Raw genomic sequence first — 22,422 nt, forward strand, 5'->3', positions numbered from 1 at the left:
GGAGATGTAACCTAGTCCATCACACAGACCAGATTTCTACCATTTACTCTGTCTATACTTCACACTATCTCGGAAAAACAGCAAACATAATCAAAGACTTAGGCGACGTTTCGGGCCGAAACCCTTCTTCAGACTCCTTGTTCCTTTCCTCTTTCTGTTACTCCCGTCTGGCAGAAGGTACAGAAGCTTGAAAGCACACATGCATCACCTCAGAACAGGTTACATTTTCCATCATACAAGATCCCGTAATTTGAAAAGGCTGGAATATGGATTAAACTTATGGGGAGCTGCTGAATTGTTCTGAGAAAGTGAAAGTGCATAACGATATCAAAAAGAAAATTGTGTAGCATAGGTACCGACATTGTCAAAGTTGTCAGTGGATATTATAAGCTTAAATAAAGAAGCATTGAGAACTTTAGAACACAATTCTAGTGCAGTTGCAAAATATACACTAAACCACATGCTTAATTACATACAACTCACATTTGTTTTATTATCCATAAAATATACAGTAATCTCAGCAATGTATTTAAAGAATGCAGGTAGATAACCAAGCAGTCTCAATATCTATATACATGCTATATTCTTAACTTCAAGGAAATAAAACAAACCAGAAGTACATTAAATCATAAATTTTATCCTGTTTCACACTGTCATTGAGAAATTAGTTTATACTTTACAGGTTTCCAGTTATTAAAATACCATGGTTTGATGGAAGATTTTTAAGGGCTATTACCCAAGACTGCTGAAAAGTCATGCCAACTAAAATAAGTGGAATAACAATTAAAATTCATATTGTAGTTGACAACCAAATAAAGAGCTGCTGAATGAAATGCAACAGTAAACTTCAAGAATGTAGTGATTTAAAAGGATTAAACTGAACTGAATCCAGTCATTAATTGTGCTCTCCAGGCCTGCTGTTTGGAATGGAATGAACAACGTACAATACACTTCAGGAGCACTATTTTAATTAAACTAATTTGTACCAAGTAGTGTTTTTATATTAATAAAACAACTATCCATTGGGCAGCTAACTGGTAAATGTCCTTCACACAGCCTTTTCAGTCAGAACTGAAGTAAAAGCAGTACTATCATGCTAAAGCTGTGCTAACTGGATGGAAATGCTGCCTGCTTCACTGCCAGTCATTACATTCTAGATTAATTCTTCCCAAATAGAAGTAAATCATCAACAGGTGGCTAATTGTTGCCTATTTCACATGGGGTGTTGGGAAGAAGAAATATCTCAGAGAAAATTGTCTATTTTCATACATTCACTCTCCCTTAATGTACAGATACTAGAACAATAAAAACAGACAATAATGAAGGCACTGAAGTGGAAATCAAACACAGTTGTACAAACATAACTTAAATAACTGCAAAATAGTTTATTATCTAAAAGGTGAAGAGCAGTCAAAACTAAAATGTTCTAATCTGCAAGTCCAGGCAATCTTCCTTTCCAAGACTCCAACATCTTGTGGCATATTTGACCTCCAGAATCAACAAATCTGAATTTTAAAATACTAATTATACTTAAAATACACCTGTAAAATTAAGAATTAAGAAGTGAAATAGAATGGACAGGCTTCTGCAATAAATTTAGAAGATTTGTACATTAAATTATCCATTCCTCTGGCTGCACCACATTCATTGGTCTTAAATCAAACTAGGACAGTAGGAAAAAGACATATGTTGGCTAACAACAGTTTTCAATTTTCTCTTCCCTTTCCCTCCCTCCCTATCACAACGCCTCTACCACAGACATGCAAAACCAGTAAGATCTAGAACTGCTCAACAAATGTACATCAAAATCCTGAACACTTTCACTTTAATACTGTTAAAGCAAAGTTCTAAAAGTTGCAGCGTGAGAGATCTTCAGATACAGATAAGTCTTTAAATTTTTTTTACATAATATATTTTTAAAAATCAGTTTATTTGGTCCCTTTGGCAAATCACCATGCAAATGAATAATGTGATGTATACCAGCTTTATTCTTTAAATGCCATTTTCTTCACTAAATACAGTAATGCCCTGGATTCAGGAATATTTGATTGCCCAAATTTAGATAGTGCTATTCCACCCAGCTTATAAAATCTTCTTCTTCAAACCATTAACCAGTGTAGACTGTTGAAATGGATCCTGGCACTAGAAATAAAAAGCATTAAAATAACATAACATTGGCATTTATCGAAAGAGCCTGTAGTTTCTTATATTGTTTACACACTTTGAGCCACTTGCTTTTTTGTTCCGTGGACCTGCAGTCTTCTGTGTCTTCGGATAAATTCAACTTTAAACCTATAATGTTATTTTTCCACTTGACTGACAGAGTTTAGAAGGCGCTCGTTTTAAAAATACCCATCCATTTATGGGCATGCTGTAGGGCTTTCATTGTGAAAACTGAAATCAGTGCATTCAGTAGGTCTCTGAATCAGAATCATTTAGTTCATCATCTTCAGCATAAGGATAACCATCTTCTCTGCCTATACTGTTCAAACTGCAGAAAGAACTATGATCGCTTCTCATTATTGGTAGAGAATCAAAGGACACAGTCTTTGAAGGATTGCTGTAGTGATTAATGGTATTAAAACTTAGAGTAGGTAAAGTGCTGCTGGATGAAACAGGCATCATGGTGGCTAGAATGAGGGCTAAACAGTCTGCCACATCTTTATTTGGAGCACAGGCCAATGCAGGCGTGTAACCTAAAACAGAAATGTTTAAAAGATAAATTGTAAAAGCTTACGCTATCTATTTACTAACAAACAATTCAATCCATTTTGAGTCCTAAACATTCTTAATCTTTTAAATTAGTATATGCAAAATACATGAAATTTCATTACAACTCATCAAGAGTTAAGAACTTGGATGAAAATTTAAAAACAAGGATATATCAATGAGCAAATTGTTAAGAGTGATTTTTGCCAGCAAACAAGATTAAAGCAAGATTAAAGCAAATAACTTCAATAATGGGCAGCTACAATTGTAAGTCTAATGTGCAATTAAGATCGTCCTCACTTCTGAAAATATGACAAGAAATTGATTTTAGCATGAGGGAGCAGTCATTTATACTTCAAGATGTCATCTCCTTGGAGCCACATTTGAATTTTGTTGCAGTTTTATGCACTAAATCAACTAAAAGTTATTTGCAATATTTAACATCGCAATTTAAGTTCTATCATGTGCTGAACACTGATGTTGATCCAGTGTATTCGACAAGATCAGTAAAGTTGTTGAAAAAGTTTAAGGGCAGTGAAGAGGAGAACAAACCTGACCATTATCTACAGCAGGCAGTGAAGAGGAGTTGAATATAGGAGCAAAGAGGTCCATCTGCAGTTGTACAGGGCCCTGGTGAGACCACACCTGGAGTATTGTGTGCAGTTTTGGTCTCCAAATTTGAGGGAGGACATTCTTGCTATTGCGGGAGTGCAACATAGGTTCACAAGGTTAATTCCTGGGATGGCAGGACTGTCATATGTGAAAGAATGGAGCGACTGGGCTTGTACACACTGTAATTTAGAAGGATGAGAGGAAGTCTTATTGAAATAAGATTATTAAGAGATTGGACACGCTAGAAGCAGGAAACATGTTCCCGATGTTGGGGGAGTCCAGAACCAGGGGCCACAGTTTAAGAATAAGGGGTAGGCCATTTAAAACGGAGATGAGGAAAAACTTTTTCACCCAGAGAGTTGTGAATCTGTGGAATTCTCTGCCTTAGAAGGCAGTGGAGGCGATTCTCTGGATGCTTTCAAGAGAGAGTTAGATAGAACTCTTAAAGATAGCGGAGTCAAGGGATATGAGGAGAAGGCAGGAACAGGGTACTGATTGTGGATGATCAGCCATGATCACAGTGAATGGCAGTGCTGGCTCGAAGGGCCGAATTGTCTGCTCCTGCACCTATTGTCTGTAAGGTTGAGTATTATGAATTAATGCTAAATTCATTTTAGTAAAAGCAAAATTAGAATAATTGAGCATACAATTAGAAATGTCCCCATAAATATCTGCAGCATCAATAAACTAACCTGAGGCAGTAGTTTCCAAAGTTTATTAAAATTATTTATCATCAGGTATTAATTAACATCACCTAAATTTTCTGCAGGACAAATTTATAATACAAGCTTACCATTCTCGTCTACAGCTAGTACACTGGCTCCTTTGCTTAGAAGCTCTTGCACAACCACAGTAAGTCCATTGCGTGCTGCAACATGTAGTGGTCTGTGGATACAGAATATTTGCATTTATTGGAGAATTGTAAAGCATGGAAACAGCCAGTTGGCTCAACTCTTACACACCAACCAGTGGGCAGCGTTTTGTATGAATCCCATCTCCCATCCCTTGATTAATAGCCTTCTATGTGCAAGCAATACAAGTATTAACCTGCATACATTTTAAATGCTGTCAGTGATTAGCTACAACCACTCTCTCAAGCAGTGCACTCCAATTGTTTATCACTGGTACACAAAAATGCTGGAGAAACTCAGCGGGTGCAGCAGCATCTATGGAGCGAAGGAAATAGGCAACATTTCGACCCAAAACGTTGCCTATTTCCTTCGCTCCATAGATGCTGCTGCACCCGCTGAGTTTCTCCAGCATTTTTGTGTACCTTAGATTTTCCAGCATCTGCAGTTCCTTCTTAAACACAATTGTTTACCACTCTCTGGGAAATGTCCCCCCCCCTCATATCCTCTGTGAATGATTTCCCCCTTAACCTAAACATGTCATCCAATTTTATCCACCACAGATATGTGGAAAGTTTCCAGCAGCCTTCCCGATCCATAATTTTATATATCTCAATCATGTCATCTTAACTTCTCTGCTCCAGGGCGAGCAGTTCTAGCTTCTCCCCTCTCTCCTCATGAACTGCTCCATCCCAGGTTACATCCTGGTGAATTTCCTCTGGATTTTCTCCAGTGCTATCACAACCTTCCTGCAGCATGGTGACCAGAACTGCACACGGTATACCAGTTGAGATCAGCCCAAGATGTCAGGGATTATGGGGAGAAGGCAGGAGAATGAGGTTGAGAGGGAAAGATAGATCAGTCATGATTGAATGGCGGAATAGACTTGATGGGCCGAATGGCCTAATTCTGCTCCTATAACTGATGAACATAAAGTTGACGCATAATCAGATCAGATAATACTATACATAAATACAATCGAGTGAAACTCAATTAAAATAGGCAGAACAAAGGGGAAGATCCAGAGTGCAGAATGTTGATCTCAGCATTGTAGTGGAACAGTTCCATAAACAAAGTCCAATGTAGTGAATCACACAGTATCCTAGCTAATGGAAGGACTGTTCAGAAGCTTGATAACATAGTGGAAGAAACTGTTCCTGAGGCTGGTGGTGGGCGCTTTCAAGATCCTGTATCTTCTGCCCGATGGGAGCAGGGAGAAGGAGGAATGACCTGTTCAAAAATTGTGTTGCTTCGATTATTTTCTCCAACATTTTACCAATCAGAACAACAACCAGAATGGGCCAATGTAGAATTTATAATTTAAGAAAGTGACAGAAAGTTTACATGAGCATTTCATTCTTTTAATAGTTTTCCACATACATTTTCACCATATTTTGTTGCTATTGAACTAAAGACCTCAATATTTGAAGATTAAGCAGTGTTTGCTATCTATCTAATCCTGTTATTTTGCAATGACCAATATTCAGTTTAGTTTAATTTAGATTCACTGCATGGAAACAGACCTTTCGGCCCATGGAGTCCACACCGACCATCAATCACCATACACATTAGTTCTCTGTTACCTCACTCCCTGCACATTCGGGACAATTTATAAAGGTCAACTAATCAAGAGGTCAGGATGGAACCCAGGTTTCTGGTGCTATGAGACGGCTGCTCTACTGTGCTGCCCCAGCTAAACAAAATCATTAAGTTATGTAAGCTGGTAGATAATTAACAATTCTAATAAACCAGCTCATCAATGCAAATACTTTTCCTTAGTTTGAGAAATCTGTTTACTTCCAAAATACCATAACTAACTTGTCTCTGACCACCATCATTGGATAATACTAGATTTCTGTTTTTCAAATTAACATTAATAGATTTGGAATATTTATTGAGGGTACAAAGCTTTAAAAAGACAACAGAACATTTCAATGTTAGCCCCTGCAAATGTACAACATCAAATTTATTTTAGAAAAACGATCAAAATTACATACGTTTGTAATGAAGTATTTGTTGAGTTTATGAGGCTTCTGTCACTGATCTTCTCTAGTATTAACAAGGCACTAGTTTCGTGGCCCTAAAGTGCAAAATGAATATTAATTTTAACATTGTAAATCTTACTTGCAAAAACAAAAGACACTGACAAATATAATTTTTTGTGTGGGAAGGAACTGCAGATGCTGATTTAAACCGAAGATAGACACAAAATGCTGGAGTTACTCAGCGGGACAGGCAGCATCTCTGGAAAGAAGGAATGGGTGACGTTTCGGGTTGCCAGTCTGAAGAAGGGTCTCGACCCGAAATGTCACCCATTCCCTCTCTCCAGAGATACTGCCTGTCCTGCTGAGTTACTCCAGCATTTTGTGTCAATCTTCATCTTAAATATAAACTTCTCTTTGAACTATTCAATTGCCCAGGTGTTACATTAAAAGGTATACAAATAATTTACTTATACTGTTTCTTCTAAAATTGGAATCCTTTCTCAATTGTACAAAATTTGATCATTATGCAGAATAAAAAAGACAAGGGCTTCCAGTCAGGTTCTTTCATAAATAGAATGCTATGTAATTGGTACCACAAAGATCTGGCAATCATTAGGATTTTCATCATTTAAAGTGTTGGCCTTTCATGTAGCTCAACATTTGACAATTGCTTTTGAAAGAAACTCATCTAATATTTACTTGGACACAAGAGGCCATTAATTCCGGGTTGGCTTCTACGGAGGAATTCTATCTACCCCGTTTCCCCAGCAAAAAATAAAATGCTGGATGAACTCAACATATGATGCAGTATCCGTGAACGTGAAGGGATGACTGACTCTGAAGCTGAGCTTCGATCTGAAATGTCTGTCATCCCTTCACCTCGGCAGATGCCACTTGCTGTGCTGAGTTCTTCCTTTTTGCTTCAGATTCCAGCATGTGTAGTCTCTTGTTCTCTAGACCTATTTCCCCTCTTCTTCTATGTCCTTACCTCTGCAACTCCTATAAGTGATATTAATTCTCTTTCCATTTTCCTATCATTAATCTACACTATGGGGCAATTGACATCAACCAACTAATCTACCGTTACATCTTTGGAATGTAGGAGGAAACCAATGCAACTGGAGAAAATCTACATTGTTACAGAGAGAAAATTCAAATGCCACATGTACAGCACACGAGGTTAGGATCAAATCCAGGTTTCTGGAGCCGAGTCAGCAGCACTAATTGCTGTGCCACCTGCAAATTAAATAACATTGAGACTCACATTGTGTAACTAAAAGTCTGCTACTTTCCTTCAGGTGCAAGTGTTCCATTTAGCTGATGTGCTAATGCACAGGTTAGCCGACGTGTATTGGCATTCACCCTGTGTATCGAGCCATGTGTAGATATTGCTTCTGTGATTTTCATTCAGATTTTTACCTTACAAATGATACATGCAGGAGCAATCCTTCACAAAACACGGCCCGCTTTGTCCTATATCCTCGACCTAAGTAAATCCACCTAAGCAGATTTCAGTTTATGCTGGGGGGGGGAGGGTTGGGGGGGAGGAGGGGAGAGGGGGAGGGGGTGGAGGGAGGGGGGGTGGAGGGAGGGGGGGTGGAGGGAGGGGGGGCGGGGCTTAACTTAAACACCTAACCCTCACTGTGCCTCACATTATGCTTCCTAGGCCAATTCTTATCGCCTCAACACAACACCTGATGGAGACACTTTGTTCATGGTCTAGTCCAATCTAATCCTCGAGATTCTGATCTTTCACAGCTCACACCAGTTTCCAGTCTTGGATTATGTTGTGTGATAGGACTTTGCAATCAGGGTCGCGTAAAAAAAAAACTTATGCTGGCCTGCCTAGCACTAACCGTTTCATTCACATTGTCACATAATTCAACCCACATTGTTGAAACTAACTGATGTTACTCAGCATTGCTAAGCAAATTCATTAAAAATGGCAGGCCCAAAATGTAACCCTTATCACACAAAAATTACTTAAATGTGTACTTGAACAGCAGTGACTGGTATCGCTATGCATCAATTATAGGAAACTGAGATTAGATGGGGTAGCTGTTTTTCAACTGGCACAGGCATGAAGTAATGAATGGCCTCCTGTGTCTTAGGTTCTCCACAATTCTGTTTATATCTTTATTTCCATCATAGTCATTGGTCCTGCATTTATTATTATTTTTTGTTACATTCCATTATTTTCCAATTCTAAACAAGGCTAATTAATTGACTAATTAAATCTGAAGGGCCCAAGCCAAAAAATCACCCATCTATGTCTTCCAGAGATGCTGCCCGACCAGCTGAGTTATGTTCATACTTTGTGTTTTGTTTAATAAACCAGCATCTGCAGTTCCTTCTGCTTAATTAATTACTTCCAATGCAAAACTACAAAAACATTGGGAATATGATCAAAAAGGTCTACTCCAAAAAATGGAAAGATTAATTCATCAGAAGTTAAAAAGAAACCCAATGTTCAACACATCCAATAAACAATTAAAAAATCATGGAATTTCATTAACAGTTTAGAGTCACTTATGGTTAATTGTTATTGTGGTTACTGGATATATATATTTTTTAAAGTGGTTCAACTTCTACAACTGAAAAATACCGCTGTTGTCTCAGAGAAAGGAGTGTGAGAAGAACGAGAATGGTGAAAAAAAAAAATACATAGCTGCAATAGTGTATAGCAGGCTTTGGTCCCAACATCTTCCAGAGTACAAAAGGTATCAAAATGCAAATAGCTTGCTCCTTCTGCACAGACAACACCATTTTTCATGTGCCATTTCCAAGAATATACACTACAATAATATCACAAGAGTAATCTGCACTGATATGGACTAAAACAATCTAGTGATCTACAAAATCTGCAGTGATATGGACTAACAAAATAATGGTGAGAGGTTCTGATCATCTTTCTGCTATTAAATTGCTTGTGAAAATTGAAATGTTAGCTAAAATATTGTGCATGTGAACAGATGATACCTCTGCTTGGATGCAAGCTATGATGATATGTATGGTATTTAAGTATTTAATTGGATCAAAGCCAGTAATAGTCTACCAGACCAATGTCAGTCATACTCAGTAGCTTTTGTGTCCAAATCAGTAAATGAGATTACGTCCCAATTCAAAAACCAGTCAGAAATATATTCTAGTCAAGTTTATTATACATGCAGAGTGGTAGAGGTACAGGTACAATGAAATTCTTGCTTCCAGCAGCATCACAGACCTATAGAATCACACAACACACAGATGTAAATTATACTTAAATGCAGGATGATGGCATGGAACCATGGTTAGCTCTTGACCGCCAAATGTTGGGGGTGCAGGAATGGGACATGTCAACTACGTCGAAGCATCATGAGAAATATACCATGAAGCAGATGCCACAGCATTTTCCTATTCCAGGGGGTATAGGGAGAAGGCAGGAACGGGGTACTGATTGGGGATGATCCGCATGATCACATTGAATGGCAGTGCTGGCTCGAATGAACATTTGGGCTGCTGTGCCGAGTCTGGAGAGTTGAGGGTGAGCCATATTTCCCTGAAACAGAGTACACAGCAGTCCCTCATGTCCCCCTGATATAAGAGTCTTGCTCTTAGGTTTTCTATCTTGCTCTTCAGTGAATATCAAAATAGTCTGGTATCCTATAGGTTCCATTCCTATGCAACATTAGACTATCAGAGCTAACATGGGATGAGAACAAAGTTCTCTCTTGAGTTGGCAGAAAGGATCCCAGGAAACCATTTTGAAGAGATGACGGGTTCTTGCCGTGCTTTGAACAACATTCAGCAATCAACCAAAGGTTCAGTACGACAATGACATAATGCACTGTAAGAACTGGTATGAAAGCACTGAATCCGCAATTGTGAAAGATCCTATTTAATTGGACTGTCATCTGTACTTCTGCATCATCCTAGCAATTTTAAGACAATCGCTCAAAATTTTAAGTTGAATGAACTGATTGAGCAATTGAACCATGAGGGAATTCAGTGCTCTGATGTCATCTTAACTGCAAGCCACGACTCACCGGTATTTAATAAATTTAATCTTCATCCAAGCTCTTTGATTTTCAGCAACAAGTAATTAACACAATAATAAATATATGGTAGAGATACAAGAAGACAACCTTTAGGGAGAGGACATAGGAAACAGAATGCCAATATTGCAAAGATTCCGGAGTTGATATATACTGCAGTGTCTTCTGGTTGTTGCATTAGTATAAGGAAATGCTAAACAGCTGCCAATATACTACATTGTAAAACTGCCATTTTATTACATTTATGAATTTTTTAAAGTTAAGTTTGCACTCACCTTACTACAGGCCAAATGGAGGGCTGTATTCTTACTCACATCCTGCAGGGTAAGATTTGCCTTTGCACTGCTAACTAATACCTCTAAAATAAACAAATATGTGCAGAGACATTTAACATTTCAGCAGAAGGTTTGCATTAAAATAAACAATACATTAACTAAAATGATTGATTTATTAAACAGATTTTTATCCTCTCTAGACAAAAACATTACATGTTCAATAACACTACTACTTCAATAACCATGAAACATAACGTTAATATGTATTAACCACACACAACCTTGCGACTCAGTATTTAATGTTTTATTTGTTCAGTAAAAGCAGTAAAGGACAAGTAATATATTTACCAACTGCATTAGTCTGCCCATTCTCTGCAGCCATCATTATTGGCGTTTTTCCAATTGAATCTGCAGTATTTACTTGGGCATTATGGCTGAGAAGAAGCTGTAGACATTCAACGTGATCTGTAAAAGCCGCAGCATGAAGTGGGGATCTGTGGTAAATATATTAAGTTACAGTTGTTGAATGGTGCTTGCTTACTGTGTCCTTCAACTTTGCAAAGGATAGACTACTTGCTGAGCTAGCCATAGAGCTGTACAGCACGGAAACAGACTCTTCAGCCCACCTTGTCCATGCCAACCAAACTGATATATTGGGTTAGTCAATTTTGCCTGCATTTGAACCTTTCCTATCCATATATCTGTCCAAATGGGGTTTAAAAGTCATAGTTGTATCCACTTCTACAGCTTCCCCTAGCAGGCGATTCCAGATACAAACTACTCTCCGAGTGAATAGGTTGTCATGTGGTCGCTCTAAAATATCTTCCCTCTCACGTCCTCTGGAGAATAACACAGTGAGCGTTCATGGGGATCTTTTACGCCTCAATAAGGACACCCCTCAGCCTATTACGTTCCTAAGAGAAAAGTCCCAGCCTAATTAACTTCTTACAACTCAAGACCACAAACCTAGCTAACATCCTGGTGAATCTCTTCTGCACTCTTTCCAACTTAATGATATTCTTTCTTTGCTGTGTAACCATCACTTTTGTGCTCAATACCCTTCCCAATTAAGGCAAATCCGCCAAAGGCCTTCTTCACCACACTCTCCACCTGACTTGCCATTTATACGAAATCATGCACCTGCATTCCCAGACCTCCCTGTTCTGTAACACCCTCCAAGACTCTATAATTTACTGTGTATCTCCTGCCCTGGCCTCTCATACCAAAGTGCAATACCTCACACTTGACAGTGTTAAATTCCATTTGCCATTCTTTGGCCAACTTTCTAAACTGATCTAAATCATCTTGTAGTTAGAAACCCTTCCTCACTGTCTACTATACCACCAATTTTAGTGTCATCTTCAAATTTACTAATAATGTTATTGTCATCTAAATTGTTAATGTATATAACAAATAGCAGTGGACCCAGTACTAACTCCTGTGGCATGCCACTGGTCACAGACCTCCAACTGAAATGCAGACTTCCACAACTACCCTTTGAATCCTTCCTCCAAATCTATTTGAATCCAATTGGTTAGCTCACATTAGGATCTAACCTTTCAGACAAACCTACCATGTGGGACCTTATCAAAGGGACCTTGTTTCAATGTTCTTGGCGATCTCTTCATCTCTACCATGGGGTCGTCAATGCATACTGGGGTATGTGTACCACTTCGCTTCATGAAGTAGATCATTACCTCCTTTGTCTTGCTCACATTGAGAGAAAGGTTGTTGTCTTGACACCAGATCACAAGGTTCTCCTTCCTGTACTCCGTCTCATCATTATTTGATATCCGGCCCACAACTATGGTATCGTCCACGAATATGTAAATTGATTTGGATTTGTACTTAGCTGCACAGTCGTGGGCGTATAAGGAGTAAAGAACGGGGCTGAGAACGCATCCTTGTGGAGCACCAGTGTTGACGATTATCATAGAGTATGATTTGTCCCCTATCCTCACTGATTGTGGTCTGGACCTTAACCTGTAAGCCAGACCAATCCTTCTCCATAACCATGTTAAAATTAACAGAATATTGGTCACTGGTCTCCCCAATCATTGATAGACATACAGCATAGACAGAGGCCCTTGGCCTTAATCGTCCATGCCAATCAAGCCGTCTCCCTAAGCTGGTCCCATTTAACCACCAGTTATCAAAAGGACCCCTGCCATGTACTTATCCAAATGTTTTAAACCTTCTAAATGTACCTGCCTCTACCGCATCCTTTGGCAGCATGTTCCATACATCTACTACCTTCAGAAGATACCTTATTCAATGCATAAGAAATATGATCTGTAGAAAGGAACTGCAGATGCTGGTTTACACCAAAGATAGACACTAAATGCTAGAGTAACTCAGCAAGACAGGCAGCATCTCCAGAGAGAAGGTGTAGTGGCCATTGTCTTGATGATCTCCTCAAAGCAGAAAATGCGATCATTTCTTTCTGTCAAAGGCAGAAATACAAAGAAGAGATATTAACATTACAAGCTGGTGGAGAAGGGGTAAAAAGAAGTAGTCAATTGTATAAGCTCGACCCAATTTGGGAAGGAGATCTTCTGCGGATGGGTGGACGCCTAAACAGATTGGCAATGCCTGAAGAAAGGAAACGTCCTATCATTCTCGCTAAGGACTTTTACATAACAACATTATTATTACGGCATATTCATGAACAAATTGGGCATGGAGGAAGAAATTACATGCTATCCCAACTTCGTAAAAAATATTGGGTTACCAAGGCAAATTCAGCAGCAAGAAAGATAATAAAAAATTGCATCATATGTACGCGAGAGCGTGGGAAACTTGGTATACAGAAGATGGCAGACTTGCCTTTGGAGAGGATCACTCCAGACAAACCTCCATTCACAGATGTGGGGGTGGATTATTTTGGTCCTATGGAAGTTAAGAGAGGACGTAGCCTTGTGAAAAGATATGGTGTGATCTTCACTTGTATGGCGAGTAGAGCGGTACATCTTGAAGTTGCATCTACACTCGACACGGACTCATGTATTCAGGCATTAAGGAGATTTATTTGTCGACGGGGTCAAGTTACTTCGTTAAGATCGGATAATGGTTCGAATTTCGTTGGAGCGGATAGGGAACTAAAAAAAGCACTCAAAGACTTAAATCAGGATAAAATCCAATATACTATGCTTCAACAAGGCATAAAATGGAACTTTAATCCTCCAATGGGTTCCCATCATGGCGGTATTTGGGAACGATTAATTCGTATGGTACGAAATGTGCTGCGCTCCGTTCTGAGACAACAAGTTTTGGATGATGAAGGGTTACAGACACTGTTTTGTGAAATTGAGGCGATTTTAAACGATCGACCTATTACAAAAGGTTCTGACGATCCTAATGACCTGGAAGTACTCACACCAAATCATATTCTTCTGCTGAAAACCATTCCAACACTTCCACCTGGGCTTTTTGTAAAAGAAGATTTGTATATGAGACGTAGATGGAAGCAAGTACAATATATGGCAAATCTTTTTTGGAGGAGATGGATACAAGAGTATTTGCCTTTAATCCAAGAACGACAACGATGGCTAAGGATTAAAAGGAACTTTGTTCCAGGCGACATTGTGTTGGTGGCTGACTCTAGAGCTACAGCATCTAGAGGTTCTTGGTTAATGGGTAGAATACTGGAAATCATGCCTGATGTTCAGGGTTTGGTACGTATAGTGCGACTGAAAACAAAAAACAATGTTTTAATAAGACCAATAACTAAGTTGTGCTTGCTTCTAGAAGGCGAAAGCGAAGATGGAAGAGTCGAGAAAGAATTGTGATTGCAGATATATAGTGCATGCTATTTTTTCCTCATTAGTATGGTGGTTAGTATCCACGCCTGGCATGCGGGCGATCGCGGTTTGATTTCCTGACGAGGGAGCCACAGGGTTTTATTCCCTGATATTTTGATTTTGATTTTGATGTATGTTAAGCCTTAATGGCCACTTTTTTGATGTTATTTGGTAATTGCCTCATTATGTATTCGGAACAATTAGGGGCCGGTATGTAGTGGCCATTTGGCCTATTTTGCATGTCATTGTGGATGGCATGTTCCTTTAAATTTTAGCCAGCCCGTTATAATGTGGGTGGGATTTTATGACGTGTCTTGGGGCGTGTTTATGCAGCTTAACTGCTTGCGTGTTAGTTTAGTTGGGAATTCGTTTTGGACAGGAGAGGGAGAAGGTTTATCCTTCGACCATGTCAAGCATGTCAAGCATGTCAAGCATGTCAAGCATGTCAAGCCTCATGTGAAGAAGAAGACACAAAGAGTTTTCTAGTATCTGAAGCAATGAGCCAGGAGTTCGAAGAAGATTGATGGAACAAGACAGGAAACCCTTGGATGTATCTTACTGTTTTATATCTACAATAAAGAAAATATTCATTAAAAGACTGTGTGCTGAAGCTTTATGAAAGTAGAAGCTCTGTAAGTCTCTGAGGCAGCTTGCATGCGTACCGAAGATATTCCCCTTATCCCCTCTCAACCAATTAGTGGCTAGGGAGTTAATTTCCTGAAAGATCTGAAAAATCTGCCGCTACAGAAGGAATGGGTGATGTTTTGGGTCGAGACCCTTCTTCAGACAGAGGCAATTCGTTTTTTTCAGATTCCACTGGTTTAATGATAAAAATGGTAATGGTAGAGAAGTGCAAGGATTACAGTCGGTTCCTGTGCTTTATTGCTCTAACCTAATATTCAAAACAGGAGAATGTCAAGTCTTAACAAGTAGATGACGTGTTATCGTACATGACAAATAGAAACATTCACAATTTCCAATGAAGCCAATTAAAAGTGTCAAAAAGTTATAATTTAATTACCTTCCTTTTCCATCTGCAGAATTTACTATGCCAGCACCCAGAACATCTATTAACATTTCTGCCGAACCTTCATTGTCATTTATCCTGAAAGGAAGCAAAAAATACTATTTAAAGGCTAATTTAAACTCAGATACAGTAACTGAGATTTTAATAGCCACGAAAATATACTTACACAGCACAGTGCAAAGGACTAAAAGAATTGCCTTCCAGTTTCTGAAAAACCTCCTGTTCCAGCAGAAGTTCTACACAGGTATCATGACCTGAGGACATTAAAAAAAAGACTCAACAGTTTGAACTTGTACATTTAAGGTATAAACAAACACACCAAAATGAAAATATGTGCAAAAAAAGACCTGGGGCAATTTCCAGGTTAAGACAAGCTATTCTTCCAGTTATTTACTTATGATCAATTTCCTTCACTTTGTTTTATTTCTGATGAAAGTGATAAGAAATATTCAGCACATGACATTACATTGAGAAGCGAATATACAAACATACATAGCTTTATGGGTTTGGAATATTCAAATTACAGAGTAAAACTGAGCTATTAAGCATTTTGAAACAATTACATGTTGCCTGTGAAGACACAATGTAAAGGCATGTCACTATCGTTGGAAGATATAAGAACAAGTATTTTAAAACATTATGTGAAAAGTTAAGTATAAAAGGCAGCAATGCACCCGAACAGAAGACGAGGTATTGTTTCTCGTGAAAACGTTAGTCCTCTTTAAAACACTACAGGATACTACAGACAGATAGCTACAGTGGTAGGGGGAAGCAAAATTAAAATGGCAGGTAACAGGAAACTCTGAATCTCCGTGAAAACAGAATACAGACCTTCCGTAAAGTGATTATGCAATCTTTATCTGATTTCCCTAATGTAGAGAAGACCACATTGTGAACATCAAATGCCGAACACTGGATCAAAAGAGCAAGTGAATCACTGTTTCACTTGGAAACAATATTTGAATCCCTGGATGGTGGCAAGGAAAGAACTAACAGGACATTAATAATATATTTTGCATTTGCACGGTTAATATAGTGGTGTCAGGAGAATAGACCAGGATGTCAAGAAGGGACAGTCCTTTTGAAAGGATGTAATGGAACGCAGAGGAAGATGCATCCAGTAGTGGAACAGTAGTGTTGGAGATGGAGGAAATTGCAAAGGATAGCAAAGGCTGATGAAGCGGAAAGTGAGATTAAGGAAAACTCTATGCTTGATCAACTAGGAGAGGGGATAAGAGCAGAGGTGCGGAACATGATGTGATGTTATCATGGGTGCTGTCTTTTATAATAGAGGGGAAGCTGTGCTTCAGGAAGACAGACATTTGCAGGATACTACTTGAAGTCTCACCATGAGAGCAAATATGACAGAGACAGAGAATAGAACGGAGTCCTCATAAGTCTCAGGGTAGGTGGAAGTAGAGTCAAGATATACGTGGGGGTCAGTATGCTTGTAATAGGTTTTGTAGCTAGCCAAAATGTGTAGGAAGGAATAGTAAGATTAAAAGAGAACTTACCAGTTTGAAGTTTGATCTTGATTTTATGAGGAGTTACGATGAGCGATTACGTGAAGAAGGGCCGTCCGTCTGCGTGCGCGTCAATCTTCAAAGCAGCGGTGTTAAATCACAGATAAAAAAGAAGACCTGAGAATAGTAAGATTGTGAAAAACTTGAACTTCCATATGACCTTGATAATATGAGGGTGGGAGCGGTGGGCACGTAATCGCTCATCGTAACTCCTCATAAAATCAAGATCAAACTTCAAACTGGTAAGTTCTCGTTTAATCTTACTATTTTACTTCGGAGTCACGTGAGTGACTACGTGAAGATTTCAAAGCTCTGTGATTTTACGCCGGTTACGAATCCAGGCGTCACACACTGAATGGATTGACCATGGATGCGTGTAATCATTAAAGCATTCAGACATTACGTAGTTAAGTAAAGAAACTGATGCTTTAAATGAAAGAAAAGTTTTAAAAAAGTTACCCCTCCCAACCTTGGGGGGAAACTAAGGGACAGAACTTAAAATGGTACATGCAAACACCCCCAGTCCGGTTATGGTTTTTAAAATAAAAACCGGTGGACCGTTATTTCATTCGTCCATCCTGCAGCCACTAGGATGTCGTTAAGGGGCACGTCCATAGCTCTTGCTGCCGACGTAGATGCAGCCCTGGTGGAGTGAGATTTAACGATATAAATGTTCACTCCTGCTACCGCCATTGCCTCCTTTGACCATCTGGAGATGGTTTGAGTCGATACCTTCTGGTGTGGTTTTTTTATGGCTGATGAGGACCGATTGTTCTGAGCCTCTGAGGTTCTCCGTAACTCTCAGATAGTGGTGTTAGTACGTTACCACACACACAACCGTTGGTCCTCTGGATATGCCAAGAACTGGATCTCCATCCCTGGCATTCCTGGCCTGCTCTGTTTTATCAGGTTCCTGATTAGGAATGTTATGTTGTTCATATTGGTGGTCATGTAGTCCAACTGTAGCTTTTGCAGTGTCTGGACTCTTTGTCAGCATACCACCTTCAGGGTTAGTTATAGGCGGTCCCCACTGTCAAAGTAGGGTTAGTACCACGCTCACATCTCATGTGTCCGTGTAGCTTGGCCTTGGAGGTATTAAGTTGTAAATTCCCTTCATGAATTTTGTTGTAAAGGGGTGCGTTCCTATCGACCCGTGCCCTGCTTCCAGCATCAGGTAGGAGGAGAGTGCGCCTCTGGCACTATAGATTGCACTATAACTTTGTTTATAGTTATGGTACAGAAGTTGATAGGAACTCCAAGACATCCGTTATCCGAACTGTGTTGTATTTGTTCGGACAGTCCTATGCCTTGAAATGGCCTCCTCAGAATCTGCAGACCAACAAGTTAATACGTTCGTGTAGTGGATGATTACTCCCTGTAACTGGGTTCACTAGGAGGTCCCTGCTCTTGGGCACAGCCATAACTGGCTGGAGTATAGTTCCCAAATTTTTTGGGAACTAGGCTTGAGTAGGCCAATCTGGCACTACCAATATGCCTGTGGCTTAGTCTTGCTTGATTTTGGTCAAGCATCGGTTTGTGAGACAAATTTGCATAAGGATACATAAACAATCCTCCCCAATTGAGGGAGAAAGCATCCACTGCCTTTGCTCCTGGATCCTGCTTTGCAGGACACATATCTGGGTAACTGATGGTTAGTCTAGATGCAAACAGATCAATATCTGGTATGCCAAATCGTGTAGTTATTTTGTTAAATACTGTCTGATTCAACATCCATTCTGTGTTGTTATTAAACATTCATGATCCAGCATCTGTCACCGCGTTATATCTACCTCGTAGATTTCCCAAATATTCCTCTTGACACATCAGTGCCAAATGAGGTTCGACAAACTGTCGTAAGATAGATTTTACACCACCCTTGTTAATGGATATGTGCCACCGCAGTGGTGTTATCAATCTGAATTTGAACGCACCAGTTGCATATTGCTACAGAAACCTTGAGTCCAAATTATGCCCCCAACAATTCTGGGTAATTGATTCCATGTGTTGGGGAATTACAGACTCCTGCTCATTCCATCTGCCCCCACAGCTCTAGACCGTGTTTGTGGCTCCCCATCCTTAGCCGCTTGCATAGGTCTGAAGAACCCTCGATGGCTTTCAAGCAAAATTTACCTTGAGCTTTCTCACGTTCGTTATCCACCATAGTTATTCAACAATGGCCTCTGCTGGCAATCCATAGTTTTGCCAATTTGGCCTGCATGGAATCTGAGTGTTCGTTCCTTTGCTCGCTCTAAATTCTGGTAATGCAAAGGCCCGTACGTACTACTGGAAATGCAGCTACTATTTGCCAATTACACTCGCTGTTTGCCTGATAGATGGCTAGTATTTGACTATCAGGTCATAGCAGGCTTGATAAATATAGTAGTTTTCCCCTAGGCAAAGTCACCAACATATTTACTGTTTTTGATAGTAAATTCTAGGTAATCAATTACCCTTGTAGGTGTCAATTTTGATTTAACTGGATGGATGAGGTAACCAATTCTATCAAACAGGGTTTTGGTTTGCTTTGACTGATGCTTCTGCCAATTCTTGGTGACTCCAAAATGAAATTGTCCAAATATGCCATTACTATGTGGCTCTGAGACCTTTGTAGACCCAGAATTGGCAGATCCATGCCATCCAGTTAAACTTCAAATATCTCCTGTTCTTAGTGAATAGACACCGAATAGTATGCATCTTTGAGGTCGATGCATGCCATGTGACCATTTTATAGGAAGCTCCTATAAAACAGTAGTTAGACCGTAACAAAAATTATTGTTTCTAAACGTCTGTACTGCACAAATGAGTTAAACCTGGATGAAGTGACATCCTCCATCTGTCACATGTCCTGAATGGCAATCCTGCCCAAAATTACTGGGCCTGCCTCGAAGCCAACTCCAGTCCAAGTTCCAAGTCTGCTTGGAACCTATGTGTGTTGTGCAGTAAAAATAATCACAAGAGTAAATTACCAACATGTAACTGGTCCACAATCCCTTGTTTCAGTAAACCCAGACCCACCTACCTCCATGGCTACCGGTGGTCTTGTGGTAAGCCCAAAGGCTCCTGATGCGGATTCCTTTTCTCTCCTTGATTGGGAGTAGGACTGGTAGGGAGTGTGGATTCCATGTTTCTCCTGACCTCTGCTTGGGTCTGGTCTGAAAAACCTCATCATACTGAGCCTGCCTTGTAGGACAATTCTGGCCATTATTTTGAGTCTGCCTTGAAAGACGACTCTGATCATATTTCCGTGCCCAGCTTTCAAGCTACCACCGGATTCAGTGAACCGCTTACCCCCTATGGAGGTGTGGGGTGTGTTGTCGCCTACTGACGATTTGCTTGTCGTTGGTACCTTGATTGGTCCGACAGTTTTTGCTTCCTTCTTCTGGTCTTACCTGAAGAGAGGATTCGGCGGCTGATAGCGCTCCCTTGCCGGCATTGTAGCGTGCGGATATTCTGCCAACTGCTGGCTCTTGAGGCCATATGCATGTGCTTCAGTATGTTCATACTTTAAATTCGAGATCAGTTACCTACTGATTACTCACACTCCCCTCCACTGAGAGTGAGATTCGTAGGCAGCCCTGAAAACAGGTGCTGCCGCAGGCCCCTGAGGATACCTGTGCTGACATGGCCCTTCCAGTGGACCTAAATGAGGTTCTAGCTTTGGGTCAGACTAAAACCGACCATGAATGCTCCGCTCCTCAGAGCAGGAGACATTTGTGCAGCCCTGACAACAGGTGCTGCTGCCTGCGGGTTCTCCATAATACCCGGGCTGTCAATAGCTAGATTCCATCCAGGGAAGCACCCAGTGGAACCTGGATGATTGCAGAAGTACTTATTTTCTGTTTTTTGTATGGAAGCTTATTATTCCTTTTATAAAGCATTTTGGTGTTGATTTAAACAGTGCAATATAAGTAAAACTTACTTACTTACTTCCTTTCTTCTGCTTGTCCCTGGGAAGGTTTCCCCCCCTCTTCTTTTGTACTCTGAGTCAGAGTGGTTTCTTCCATATGTAGTTCCCCCTATAATGGGGAAGACATTGGGCTGCCCCATGTGCGAGGCTCCCGGCACCGGCACTGCTGCATATGCTGATACTGCTCCCTCCTTTGGAGCAGATCATTGTTGGAGCAACTTCTCCATAAGTTGCTCCATGTGGGAGAGTCGTCCTCAGACGCTCTCCGTTGAGGGAGTGTATCCCTCTTCCCCGGACTCATCTGAGTCAACGGGTTTGTTAGACTTGCGGGTGGTATTACGTCCCGCAGGACAACCATGGAGCTCCTGCTCCCGCGCAGTCTCCTGCCGATTCTGCTGTCGGCGCTAATGTCGGGAACAAGACCGTCGCCCGCTACTTGGAATGCTGCGGTCTTCGGCAGCCGACATCCCCGCGGGCCGTCTCCTCGACATCTGGGCTCTGATGCTACAAAAAGCTTCAAGCCCGAACGAACGCAGGTAAGTAGTTCAACTCTCCTTACCTGCTCATCCCGACGGCTGGGAGGACACAGTGCCTGCCAGTCCGTCGTGCGTGTTGCGTTCAGACGTAAATGACGCGCACGCAGACGGACGGCCCTTCTTCACGTAGTCACTCACGTGACTCCGAAGTAAAATTACAGATGCTGATTAATACTAAAGATAGATATAAAGTGCTGGAGTAACTCAGCAGGTCAGGCAGCATCTCAGGAGAAAAAGGATGGGTGATGTTCTGGGTTGGAACCCTTCTTCAGACTGAAAGCAGAGTGGGAGGGGGGGGGGGGGGACGATGACGACTGGATGTAGGAAAAGGCCAGAACAAATCAGGGCTGGCAACAGATGACCAAGGAAGGATAGAACCCAGAATGGCTCATTGTTGGCTGGGGAAGAAGTGATAACAAAGGGATATAGGGATGCGAACAGTGGAACTACTGGGATGACTCGGGTGGGGTAGCTAGCCTCTCTTTTTAAGAAAGGCGGGAGAGAGAAAACAGGGAATTATAGACCAGTTAGTCTGACATCGGTGGTGGGGAAGATGCTGGAGTCAATTATAAAAGAGGAAATAGCGGCACATTTGGATAGCAGTAACAGGATCGGTCCGAGTCAGCATGGATTTACGAAGGGGAAATCATGCTTGACTAATCTTTTATAATTTTTTGAGGATGTAACTAGGAAAATGGACACGGGAGAGCCAGTGGATGTAATGTACCTGGACTTTCAGAAAGCATTCGATAAGGTCCCACATAGATTAGTGGGAAAAATTATGGCACATGGTATTGGGGGTAGAATGCTGACATGGATAGAGAAGTGGTTGGCAGACAGGAAACAAAGAGTATGGATTAACGGGTCCCTTTCAGAATGGCAGGCAGTGACTAATGCGGTACCGCAAGTCTCGGTGCTAGGACTGCAGCCATTTACAATATATATATTAATGATTTAGATGAAGGGATTACAAGTAACATTAGCAAATTTGCAGATGACACAAAGCTGCGTGGCAGTGTGAACTGTGAGGAGGATGCTATGAGAATGCAAGGTGACTTGGACAGGTTGGGTGAGTGAGCAGATGCATGGCAGATGCAGTTTAATGTGGATAAATGTGAGGTTATCCACTTTGGTCACAAAAACAGGAAGGCAGATTATTATCTAAA

General features: G+C 40.6%; 1 protein-coding gene across 6 annotated transcripts in view; it reads right to left on the reverse strand.

Annotated features, from left to right (window-relative positions):
- Positions 1–464: 464 nt before the first annotated feature.
- ankrd28 (ankyrin repeat domain 28) overlaps positions 465–22,422 on the reverse strand; it is a 210,697-nt gene continuing 188,739 nt past the window's right edge. For 4 of the 6 annotated variants that reach the window (XM_033050798.1, XM_033050785.1, XM_033050777.1 and 1 more), the window contains 7 exons: positions 15,457–15,544; positions 15,285–15,368; positions 10,812–10,957; positions 10,464–10,546; positions 6,167–6,249; positions 4,115–4,206; positions 465–2,696 (listed from right to left, as the gene is read on the reverse strand). In XM_033050798.1, the coding sequence (XP_032906689.1) occupies positions 2,410–2,696; positions 4,115–4,206; positions 6,167–6,249; positions 10,464–10,546; positions 10,812–10,957; positions 15,285–15,368; positions 15,457–15,544 (863 nt within the window). In that variant the 3' untranslated portion in view covers positions 465–2,409. The remainder of the gene's footprint in view (positions 2,697–4,114; positions 4,207–6,166; positions 6,250–10,463; positions 10,547–10,811; positions 10,958–15,284; positions 15,369–15,456; positions 15,545–22,422) is intronic. The other 2 variants (XM_033050790.1, XM_033050808.1) reach the window with 1 other exon arrangement.

Source organism: Amblyraja radiata, chromosome 2 (genome assembly GCF_010909765.2).
Source record: "Amblyraja radiata isolate CabotCenter1 chromosome 2, sAmbRad1.1.pri, whole genome shotgun sequence".
Classification (NCBI taxonomy): Eukaryota; Metazoa; Chordata; class Chondrichthyes; order Rajiformes; family Rajidae; genus Amblyraja; species Amblyraja radiata.